Source organism: Aedes albopictus, chromosome 3 (genome assembly GCF_035046485.1).
Source record: "Aedes albopictus strain Foshan chromosome 3, AalbF5, whole genome shotgun sequence".
NCBI lineage: Eukaryota > Metazoa > Arthropoda > Insecta > Diptera > Culicidae > Aedes > Aedes albopictus.
The window spans coordinates 6,841,302-6,853,863 of NC_085138.1; the positions used below are offsets into that span (position 1 = coordinate 6,841,302).

At 41.6% G+C, this 12,562-nt stretch overlaps 2 protein-coding genes across 16 annotated transcripts in view; one reads left to right on the plus strand and one right to left on the minus strand.

Annotated features, from left to right (window-relative positions):
• LOC109432457 (uncharacterized protein CG43867) overlaps nt 1–12,562 on the plus strand; it is a 917,308-nt gene that overhangs the window by 835,202 nt on the left and 69,544 nt on the right. The gene's annotated exons all lie outside the window — the stretch shown is intronic.
• On the minus strand, nt 6,980–9,014 carry LOC134291569 (uncharacterized). The gene is made up of 2 exons (XM_062859485.1): nt 8,787–9,014; nt 6,980–8,215 (listed from the first exon to the last, which is right to left on the minus strand). Exons 1-2 carry the CDS (start codon nt 9,012–9,014, stop codon nt 6,980–6,982), a joined length of 1,464 nt encoding a protein of 487 aa, XP_062715469.1.

Genomic DNA, 12,562 nt, shown 5'->3' on the forward strand with positions numbered 1-12,562 from the left:
TCTAAATTATCTGCTAGACGAAAATGAAACGAACACTCAGACTGTCTTAACCGTAACTCCTCTTCGTTTGGCACACGATGCCATCATAGAGATGACACTTCCCGCCCGAGATCAAAGGCTTTTCTACTCATCTTCGTCAGGTGTGACCGATGCGATGGACGCCAAAAATGAGCTTGGCATCGGTCCATCTCAACAACCGCATCATAAGTGTGAAATGGATTGAACTGATGACGGTGGACATTTCTACTCCGACGTCGCACTAATTGGCCACGGTGACATTTGCCCCGTCTAGTATTTATGTGTGTGATCCAAATACATTTCCTGCTGTCATGATCGTAATCCGCGTTGATTCCTGTTCTCATCTAGATCACAGCAAGCAACGACGCCTGCCACACCGTCCCAGCAGGCGTCCAATCAAATTGAAATCTCCTGCCAAGGCATGCTTCGATTTCTGCGAACTTTCCAGCTCAATGCACTCTCACCCGAATCCGAGTCGAAGAAGAACCATGCCAACCGATATGCGATGATGGCACAGCTGACGACAGCACAGTAGCACGCGGAACAAACAACGATTTTCAATTTCCCGAAAGGATTATTGTGGCCATGTTTCGCGGAAAGAAGACACGGAGCCGGGGAAAGATGCGCTCTCGGGGGATGTCGGGAAACTACGAGGCGCGTGGGGAAAAACTTTTTGCGTCTACCTATTGCTTCGAGCCAACGACGAACGACGACAGCCTCGAGCAGAGAATGGCGACAGTCGGTGATGACACATCGGATTTCCCCCGTTACCGGTAGAGGGAGCACTAGGGGCGTAATGGACTTAGAAAGTGCTTTGCCATTAGAGAATGAATCAAAAAACTATTTCGCTGTAAGCATTTCTTAAGAAATTTTCAAAACATCTTCTTCATCACTTTAAGGGCCCATAATTCCCCTAATTCCCCATGGCATAGCATTGTTACACAGCCTACTTGGTTTGGATCTTACATGTGGATCTCTGGTAGGTGGTGGCTTGAGGAAGAACCCATCATTGCCAACTTGAGCTTGTTTTGATGATTGTTTCAAAGAACTGCTGCTGAAATTGGCAACGCTGAACCGTCTGCAGGAGCAGACCGAATTCTGGCCGCCAGCCAGACTGGACGGATTATACGTCTCCTCTCTGTAGCCAAGGGGGAGGATGGAGCTCGGTGTCATTACAATGCGATTTCTATGCTGCTGCCGCCGGCATTATGACGCCGCCTCATCGCCACCGATGCTGGATGTAACTAGACGGCGCAGTCTGGCAAAGAATCGCCAGACTCCGAATCACACGCTGTGAGCAATTTCGCTCTTGACAATGATTTTTCTTCCATCCAATCAGTCTCGACCCGGCTTGAAACCCCGGTTTTCCCGCACTGGGCACTAATGTTTGCGGTAACGAGAGTTAAATTTTGAAACACCGAAACGCTGTTTACTCGTAATGAGTTCAATTTGCGTCATTTCAGATGCCTTCCTCTCCACACACTCATTCATATTCATCTCTCTCGCACGAGTCCGGAGTCCGCCGCCGGATGGACAGGCCACTTGAAATCACGGTCAAACAGTCGGGAAAATTTATAAACGATGTTTGGTAGCACATGCATTCAATCGAAGCTTAACACGCGCCGAATAATGTTTCACAGTCATCATTATCGTTCTCGCTCTGCTCTGAGCTGGGCCTGGGGCTTTCCCCATCGACAGTCGGGTCGGGAGGAATTGAATGTGTATCAAAGTGAAAAACGGTTCTGCTCCTCGTTCGTGTCCTCCCACTACTCATCGACACGTTTATTTAATATTTTTCTTTTCCTTTTGAACATTCTAACGAGTACGCGCCGGAGCATCGTCTCACCCGAGCTCGTAGCAACCCATGATTGCACTCATCGCCGGGCCATTCGGCAATCATAGCAGGCCGAATGGAATGACGCGGCGCGGCGCCGAGTCTGAGCGGTGGTGGCCACTTGAAATTTGAATTTATGCTCCCGCAGAATAAAAAAAAAATGAAGCGACAGAGAAAAGCGATGATGGTGAGATATGAAATTAAAATAAAAGAGATGCTCATAATTCTTGAAATTGAAGTGCAACGTGTCATGCTGCGCCTGCTTGTTGCCATTATGGCTGATTTTTTCAACATTCGACGCTGATAAGGATGAGAACGAATGGAGATGATTATTCTTCAAGCATTTTCGGAGTTCTTGTTTCATATTATTAAAATTTCTTTGGCGGTGTTGTCTCCAGGTCATTCGCTAGAAGTTTTGCTGACCTTCTTTAGAGATTTCTCAGAATCCTGAACAGGATTCTTCAAGAGTCCTGAAGAGGTTTCCTCAAGGCTCCTGACCAGCACTCCTCAAAAGCACTGAACAGTATTCTATATAAATACTGACCGGTATTCCCTTAGAATCTTGACTAGAATTATCCCTGAATTTTGAACAGCATTCCCCAAGAAACAGGTTCCTCCCGAAATCCTGCACAGGATTTTCCCAGAATTCAGAGGAGAATTCTTCCAGAATTCTGAACAGGATTCCTCCACAACCCTGATTTCTTCCATAATCCTGAACAAAAATATGCTAGAATCATCCCAAGTAACAATGAATGCTTAACAGTGAGAGTATTAGCTGAACATTGCTTGGTTAATGATATCAGTGGCTGAACACAATGCTAGCTAATATTGGTCTGAAGTACGGCTTGTTCAACCTCTTTTAACAGCAATACATGGATAACTGAATATTAAGTTGAATAGAATATTATTCATCTTAGTAACCAGCTTTTAAACAGACACCAACATGCAGAACTAATCATCTGTTGTTCAAACTTAAATCAAATAATTGTATATAATTGTAAAAACAATGTTTTCGTAGAGTCTACGTAGCTTCTTCAGCCTCAATACAGGCTTAGTTCAACTTATGTTCTTGATATTTCGGACACAACAACTAATGTTCTCGTTTTCGAGGATATACACTACCCGCCAATAATATGGCATCGTTGCAATACTCAGTATTGCATCACCCAAAATAGAGAAGAAAAATAGAGTAAACCTAGAACCAATTAGGTTGTGGGTACGAGTAGCATTTTGAAAGAGAATTAGGGGGGTTATAAATGATTTGTCCCTCAAAGACCTGAAATAATCACATTTTAGGGTGATACCAAACATTTTTGGGTGCTGCAATATTCAGTATGAGTGTTGCAATATGCAATTCATATTTATGGCGGGTAGTGTATATACAATTGTGTGTTTTGTAGGTGCTAAGATAAGTGATTATAAATCAGGAGGTCCGAGTTCAATTCCCAGCTCTTCCATTATTTAATTTATACATTTCTAATCATCTCTGGAAATAGAAAGTCGCAAATGTTAAGCAATGCGTACGAAAGTATTTTTTTATCAAAATTATAAATTCTCTTAATTACAGATTCAGCGCACATTAACATTCAATGCACTTCAAATCAGCTAAAAGTTGAATAAAATCACCAAAATTAGATGTTTAGGAGCTTAATAAAGGATGTTTAAGAGCCGCCTCTTTTGCCCAGCTTTTGTTCAACTAAAGGCTGCTTTAAAATAGCTTAGAAAACGTTTGTACAGCATCAAATTGTTACCTGAGATTCTCTCAGATTCACGCACAGGATTTTCCTAGAATCCTGACCAGGATTCTCCCACAATTTTTACCAGGATTCTCCCAGAATCCTGAGATGGATTCTCCCAGAGTCCTGAGCAGGATTCCTTCAGGATCCTGAGTTGGATTCTTCACGAATCTTGAGCAGTATTCTACCAACGTCCTGAGCAGAATTCTCCCTGTCCTGAACTGGAATTCGGAGAAAGATTCTCCCGGAATCCGGAGAAGGATTTTCCCGGGTGGTAGCTGTAGTGTAGCGATTCCTTGGCTTGGTCCCAGGCGTTCGGATCCGGACAGTAAATGAAACAGGACTGATACGGTGCAAGTCACAACAATGAATGAATGTTTTATTCCAACTCCTACTTTGATCAATCATGATCTATCAGCCTACTACAATACTACATCTCTCCTTCTTTCTAATTTTAAATTAGTTATATTGTATTCAATTATCTTTGAACAGTTCTACTACATTCTATCACATTTATATAGTAAATAATCTTTGAAATATTCTGGTTTTCGAGCTACACGATGTCTTCTAGTTCTCACTGGTCCTGTAGACGTCGAATCAGCCGATGCCCCATCTTTAGCTTGTGCTGGATAATTTCTTGATGTTATTTGATCTGGATTTACCATTTCATCGAAAACTAGGGTTGGTTGTTCAAGGTTGAAGAATGGGCTGCTACAAGTTAAACGTTTTGTATGGTTGATGTGCCTGTCGTACTCTATTCCGGTTTCCAAGTTTTTCACGGTAAGACGGGTTCCGTTCTTCTTCGTAACTATGTATGGTTGAGGGTCGAATGTTGGCGTTAGCTTGCTACGTTTCAAGAAATTCTTCACTACTACGTGGTCTCCTATATCAATCGTTGAATGTTTAGCTCGTCTTCTATTATCTCCATAGATCCTACCCTTCTCCTTCTTGTCTGTATCTGTTTTCATCATATTAGTTCTTGATCCTTGCTCCTTACTATCCGAATAATCTGGTAGCTTGTCCTTCAAGTTATGACCAAACATCAATTTCGCTGGGGTTTCATTGGTAATAGAATGCGGTGTGTTCCTATAAGCTAACAAGAAATCATACAGATCGCTCTTCCAGTCTCTTCCTTGTGCAACACTTATTTTGACGGACTTCAAGAGTGTTCGATTATAACGTTCCACCAACCCATTCTGAAATGGAGCGTATGGTACAGAATGCTTGAGATTTATACCAGACGCTTTACAAAAGCCGACAAATTCTTCTGATCCAAATGGAGGTCCATTGTCACATATGACTTCGCAAGGGAATCCAAATCGAGCGAAGATCGTTCGTAATTTGAATATTGTCGCCTTTGCTGTTATGGTTGTCATTATTTCAATTTCCGGAAATCTTGAGAAATAATCAACAACAACAAGAAGATGTATACCATTTGTGACCTCTGTGAAGTCTAACGCTAATTTCTGCCATGGTCCTGCTGGCAATGGTGTTCTAACCATCGGCTCAGTTTCGGGTTGTGAGACCAGCAAGCAACCGTTGCACCCTTTTACGAAATTTTCCACCATGAAATCGATTCGGACCCACCATACCTTTTCCCTCAATCTTTTCTTCATCGCAACGATACCTAATAATTCGTAAAAATAATGAAGTGTGAGATAGACATATATAGTATACAAATTTCATAATATAAAAAAAATAATAACTTTAACCATACCTAGATGAGGTTCATGAGCCAGTTTCAAGATATGCATTTGTAAAGATTTTGGCACAATGATCTTCTTATTCTTCAAAACAATACCTCCATCAGTTGAAAGATCGCTTGCAATTGGTTTGTACCGCATAAGAGTTTTTGGCCACCTTTTCTTCGGGTACGGTAGCCAGCGAATGAGTTCCGATAGTTCAATGTCATTCCTGGTTGCTTCCATAATCTCCATAAGTGAAACAGCCACAGGACAAACATCAGTAGACACCATCCGTACTATTCTTTCACTTTCTTCATCATAGCTTCCATAGCACTCTGGTATTTCCCGACAAAGTCTTGACAAAGGATCCGCAATATTGCTCTTTCCTGGTTCGTAAATGACTGAATAGTCATACGACATCAAACGCAGTCTCCACCTCTCAATCCTGGCGCTAGGTTTTGATTTTTCTCCAAAAATAGTCACTAGCGGTTTATGGTCGGTTATCAACCAGAAGAACTTTCCATAAAGATAGAAGTGAAACTTTTCAGGAGCCCATACCAAGGCGAGGGCTTCCCTTTCTGTCTGGGCGTATCGACGTTCAACTTCGGAGAGTGCCTTCGATGCGTAGCTTATTATTTTCAGAACGCCGTCAGGTCCTTTTTGATATAACACTGCTCCAAGACCCGTTGGACTTGCGTCGGCAACTAGAAAAGTTTCCAAGTTTGGATCGAAATATGCCAACGTTTCAACTTTAGCCAGAGCATTTTTCAAAGTTTCGAACGAATTTTGATGAACTTCGGTCCATTCAAACTTCTGTCCTTTTCTTGTAAGTGCATTCAGAGAACTGCACAACGTGGAAAGGTGAGGAATGTGACGTCCCACGAACGTAATCAACCCCAGAAAACTTCGGACTTCTTCTGCAGACTGCGGTGGCCGAAATCTAGAAATTGCTTCTATTTTATCGCGGGAAATGCTGACGCCTTTAGCTGATAGATGAAAGCCCAAAAAATCCAATTCATCTGCACATTTTACGGTTTTCTGATCGTTTAGCGCTACATTGTATTTCTTCAATCTGTCCTCCAATAAAAGAATTCTTCGTTTCAAAGTTTCCTTGTCTGGTGCAAAAATCAGTATGTCGTCGATAAATACAATGAGCCACGGAAAGTCTCCTAACATTGATTCCATGCATTTTTGGAATAATTCTGGTGCAGCAGATAATCCAAAAACTAGTCGTTTATAACGCATTAACCCTAGTGGTGAAATAAATGTCGTTATGTAACGACAATCTTCACTAAGCATCAGCTGGTGGAACGCTTGTTTTATATCAAATTTAGCGAACACCTTACTGCCTTTTAAACGGCTGATCATCTGTTCTAGAGTCGGCAGTGGGTGAACTTCTCTTACTATTGCCTTATTTGCCTCACGTAGGTCAATTATAATCCTTACTTCATCTGCACTCTTACGTTTCACCAACATTGGTGACACCCATTCTGAAGCCTCAAAGACGCGTTCAATTACACCCTGACGCTCGAGCTCTTTAAGTTTGAGTAAAGTAAGCTCTTCAAGTGGAATTGGTATACGGCGATACGCTTGCCGCACCGGGGGGATAGATTTATCGATTTTGATCGTGGCACAAAAGTCTACAGTAAATATATTTTAATTTTAGCAATTCATATATTAAGTACAAGTATTAATGAGAAAAACAATTAAATTTGCTCACCTTTGATGCAGGGTAATGCTTCATTGTTTACAGCGTGCAGAAACTTAATTAGTTCTAGGGCTTCTGCGGTCCTACCCGAAAGCAGAGAGCATTTGCCATCTCGGATGACATAAAGCGTTGTATCGAAATGTTTCTCGCCAACAGCAACTCGAGCATCTACTTCACCTAGGACGTCCAACGACTTCATATATCCATATGCGCGGAAGACTTTGTCACTCCCCTTCCTGACGTCGAATGCATTGAATCCGACACGTTTCAAGGTCTTCCAGTCCTCAACGCTAAGCACATCTTCGTCTGCTCCGGTGTCGATAATGAACCGAACGTTTACTCCTCCAACTGTAGCACTTACGGTTCGTTTACCTTCAAGATGGAACAACTCGCGGATTTGTACAGCATTCGTCACATCATCCACCTCTCGTACAAACTTCTCCTTACGCTCACGATTTTTATAGGGTGCTGGCCTCTGAACTGATCGATATCCGCTTGCTCGGAAATGCGGTACTTTACAGCACCTCGCGTAGTGTCCTAGCCTGCTGCATTTGCCACAGCGGGAGTTTTTCGCGGGGCAACATTCATCACTTGCTAGATGGTTTCCCATGCACCTGGAGCAGGACATCTTACCTTGTTTGAGATTATTCGCCATTTCACCAACCGCATTCAGCTCAACCGTCGTTGGAGTGGATTTGCCTCGAAGCTCTTGGATTTGTGATTTTACCGATTCATACGTGCGTGCAATTTCCAGCATTTTCTCCAGGCTTGAGTCAGCTTCTAGGTACTTGGCACGGAGTTTATCGTCGTACTGGGTGGCGAACACAACCTGATCCATAATCATACCTTCAACTTGATCTCCGAAACCGCACTGAGCAGCTTGCTCTTTCAGTCGAATCACAAATTTGTCAATTCTCTCATTAGGGTTGAACATCAGCTGACGGAACTTGAACCTTTCGTACCTCTGTGACATCCTTGGGGCGTAGTAATTATCTAAAACTTCCATAGCCAATCTGTAAAGGTTGTCCACGACGGCCGACTCGCTGACGTTGACATCGCGCGCAATTTTACGGACGTCGGCTCCGCCAAAGCACATCAAAGCGTTGAACATGTCCTCGTGATCGTCGATGCCTTTCAGGGTCAGGTAAGAGAGAAACTGGTCCTTCCATAACGCCCACCGCGTACTTGTCGATCCGTCGCCGACCTCGGAAAACGGTGGTATATTGAAGTTTAGCTGTAATTGATTTCATTTTGAATTAGGTGTGCAGACTACTGGCATTTCAAACATTCCGTTATTTTTCTTAGCAATCGAGTTTTCAATCAATAAAATTCTGTTTTCAATTGTCATAGCAACGCATAACAATTTTTTCTCATGTTCGCTCACTATTTTTCTGTCATTTTCGCAAGCAAAGCGGACCGGACTTTTCACATGAATTTCCTTCTTTTCTTCGTGAGAAAAGGACCGAAATGTTTAGCAATCCCTTCGTTTTGTTTCCCAAAACGGACCGGATCCTTGTACATACAACATCCTTCATTTCCTTGTGAGAAATGGCCCGAAATATTCACTGTCCCTTCGTTTTTCTTTCATAAGTCAAACGGACCGGACATTTCCTTCACTTCTTTATAAGAAATGGACCGAATTCTATATAAATCCCTACGCTAGCTTGAACAGAAACGAACCGGAAATACCTTCCGTTTTTCAATTTGCTTTGATTGAAAATCAGAATTCATTCGTTGGAAATAAATTTTTCACTTAATTTCACTGCAGCAAAAATGTAATGAAAATTTGTTTTTTTCATAGTTACCGAAGCCATTTTCTCAGCGTCTTCACTTTTCCTTTCTTGAGAATGATTTTCCGCAGATGATGATTGGCCGCTTGGTTCGATCCCAGAGTCGTCGACAGTTGTAGTGTAGCGATTCCTTGGCTTGGTCCCAGGCGTTCGGATCCGGACAGTAAATGAAACAGGACTGATACGGTGCAAGTCACAACAATGAATGAATGTTTTATTCCAACTCCTACTTTGATCAATCATGATCTATCAGCCTACTACAATACTACAGTAGCCAAAAATGTAAAATCAGATACATAATTTTCCGAACAATCCCAATCTTATTGTTTTTGCTGGTATATTGAAACATTTCTAAAATTACTACCACATTCGATGCTCCTATGTATTTTTGAATCAAATATAGTTGTTTTCACTCGAAACGTCATTTACATATATTTCCCATACGCTGTTGGACCTATAATATTTTTTTCTTTTTTTTGCAGGTAATTATCTTCTACCCAATGCCTGGTGGAAAGATTCAGCAGAACATTAGTAACAACCGTAAGTTTACAAGGAGAACCAAATAGAAAACGGAAATGTTAATTCTATCGTTATAATATTGTACTCTGTGTAGCCAAATTTACAAACATAATGGACGCCCAGGTTCATTCTTGAAGGAATTATAACGCCTTTTGCGTATGAGCTTTCGAACTGTGTTCTGTCTGACGGATTGAAAGAATTGTTGGTAGAAATAAAAGAGAAATTTCCGGAAGAATGTCTGGTAGAATTGAATTAAAATGTTCTACCGGCGCGACTTCTGGAGCCATTGGCAAAATTTTTGAATGACCCATTTGTTGAGACGTAATGTAATTTACAATCCCTGATATAATCCTGTTGAAAATCTTTTATGATTTCTTATGGTTAGGATATTGATAGGACATTGATATGGATAGGAATTCTTCCCGGAGTTTCTCCAGGCATCCCGCCAGGATTTTTTCAAGGGATTCCTCAAGATATTTCCTCTCCAGGGACTTCTCTAGGGATTTAAGGAAAGCATTCCTCCAGATATTCCTCAAACATTCTTCCAGGATTTGCTCTATGCTTTCCTTCAGGAATATCTCAACAATTCCTCTGATTCCTCCAAAAAATCCTAAAAAAAATCTTCCAAGGGTTCTTCCAGGAGTTACTCAAGAAATTGCTACAGGTATTTATCCAGGAATTGATTCTTCCAAAAATTTCTCCAGGAGTTCGCCTATGAATTCCTCCAGGTGTTTATCCAGGAATTTCTTCAAGGATTCCTTCAGGAATTCTTCCATATTTCTCCAGCAATTGCTTCATGGATTCTTCCAGGAATTCCTCCAGAAATTCCCCCATGCACTCTCCAAGGAGTTACACCAGAAATACCTCCAGGAATTTCTCCGGTAATTTCGCATGTCCTCAGATATTACTTGAAAGATTTCTCCGAGAATTCCTCCAAAGATCTCCAGGCATTCCTTCGGGAATTCCTCCAGGATTTCTTCCAGAGATTTCACCAGGAATTTCATTTGGGGTTCCTCCAGGATTTCCTCCAGGGATTTCTCCAAAAAATCCTCCAAGAATCTTTCAAGAGATTTCTTCAGAAAGTTCTTCAGGGGTTCCTCCCAGAATTCCTCTAGGGTTTCTTCCAAGAATTTCTCCTGGATTTTTTTTAGAAATTTCTCCATAGATTCCTCCAGGTATTGCTCCAGCCATTCCTGCACAAGCTTCTCCAAAAGTTCCTTCAGGAATTCCTCCTGAGATTTCTCCAAAACTACATCCAGATTCCCTCAAGAGTATTCTTTAGAACAGTCTCCGGGAATTCCTCCCGGAATTCCTCTAGGTATTCCTCCAGGAATTCTTCCAAGAATTGCTCTAGGATCTTTCTCAGGAATTCCTCCAAGGATTTTTTCCAAGAATTTCCCCAGAGATTCATCCAGCAGAGATTACTCCAGATATTACTCCAGAGGTTAATCCGGGAATTCTTCCAGGGCTGGCTTCAGGAATTCCTCTGATGATTCCCTCAGAAATTCCTCGTGGGATCTCTTCATAAATTTCAGAAATATTTCCTCTTTCAGGAATTCTTTTTGAATTACTTAGAAGATTTCTAGACGAACTCATCCAACGATTTGTATTGGAATTCTTTAAGGTGTAGATATGACCAATCGATCAACTTTTCAGCTCAAACCCACATTCGGTTCTTCAGTTTTGTGCTCTTGAAAATTCGAGGTGTGGCTTTGTCATATATTCATTTTAATATAATTTACAAGGGATGCATACAATAAATTATCCAAGAAGTCATCCTGGAATTAAAACTAACTTTAAGAAATCTTTTGGGAGTTCGTCCACGGATGTGTTCAGGAATACATCCATGAATTCCTTCTAGAAAACGCTCTACAGCTCCTGCAATGGAATCCCTTCAGAAATTTGTCCAACGATTCTTTATCCAAGAAATCCTTCAAGAAGTTATCCATTGATATTTGCAAGAACACCTCTAGAGATTTCTCTGGAAGTTTTTTTATGGATGTTTTGAGGGTGTTCCTCTAGTCTAGAAAGTCTTTCAGGGATTCCCAGAAAGCCTTAAGGGTTTCCTCCAGCGCCTGTTTTAGGAATTATCCTAGGATTCCTTCAGATTTTTTCCCATTTTTTCAATCACTTCACCTAATTTACAGCTCTTTTGTCCATTAGGACACTGCGTGAGCGATTCCCATTGGAAACTGTACTTACAATTCTACTACATTGAACTGGTTGCCGTTGCGCTGCTTTCACTTTCTACCCTATCATGGTAGAATGATGAGCACGAGGATGTTGTTGTGTTGGCTGTTGGTTGTTCCTTTTTTCCGTCCGATTGGGGGTCCATTATGAGTTGCCGTTCGCTGATGTCCAAGTATCCGGGTCCATATGAGCCATGGGCTCAGAAGAAGGTCAGTGTCAGCTGCTCTCAGGGAGGGAAGAGTAACTAAAGAAAGTTCCGGGGCTGAGATCGAACCCATGACCATCTGCTTATGAAGCAAACGTGCAGCCACTACGCCACGGGCCCCGGATTTGTCGGAGCTCCTTCTAGGACTCCTCGATGATTTTCTCTTGAGCTTAACCAAGAACTCCTTCTAGGATCAATCAAGGAATTCTTTCTAGGATTTCTGCAAGATCTGCGTTTGATATCGCTTCCAATTTCTTCCTTGAGTTCTTTCTGCGACTCCTCCAGAATTTCCTTTTGCGATTCCTTCAGAGATTCCTTCCATGCTCTCACCAGAAATCCTCAAGGATTGCCCCAGGAGTTCTTTCATATATTTTTCCAGGAGTGTTTCAGAATTTCCATCTGGCATTTCTCTCCAGGGTATCTCTAGAAACTTGATATGCATTTTATCACAGATTCCTTCTAGGATTTCTCTAGAAATTCCTGTCTAGATTCCTCCATGAGTTCCCTATGAAATTCCTTCAGAAGTTCTTTCGGGTATTCTTTCACGAGTTTCTTCTGACATTCCTCCAATTCCTTTTGGAATGTCTTTAGATTATTATTTTTTCTGGTAAGTAATTGGAAAACTCAGAAAGAACTCCTGTAGCAATTCCCTACAAAACTACTGTAGATATTCCTTTAGAAAATGTTGGCGAAATACCACCAAGAAGTAGGTAATTCTCGCTGAGACTGGCCACTATTTACACCTTGTCTTCAAAAATGTTTAGGGCGGCGATTTTCTGAAATTCATCGCTAAAAAAGTAAGGAAAATGCATTTGGTTACTCAGATTGATGGACCCCTCGTTGATTAGATCCACAATAATTTTTGCAGACCCCTCGA

Bases quoted from the DNA above. Each gene is read 5' to 3' on its own strand.
- LOC134291569 (XM_062859485.1), bottom strand. From the start codon at position 9,014: ATGATTGATCAAAGTAGGAGTTGGAATAAAACATTCATTCATTGTTGT. The intron at 8,216-8,786 runs GTAACTATGAAA...AATCAATTACAG, and splicing joins ACGCTGAGAAAATGGCTTCG to CTAAACTTCAATATACCACC.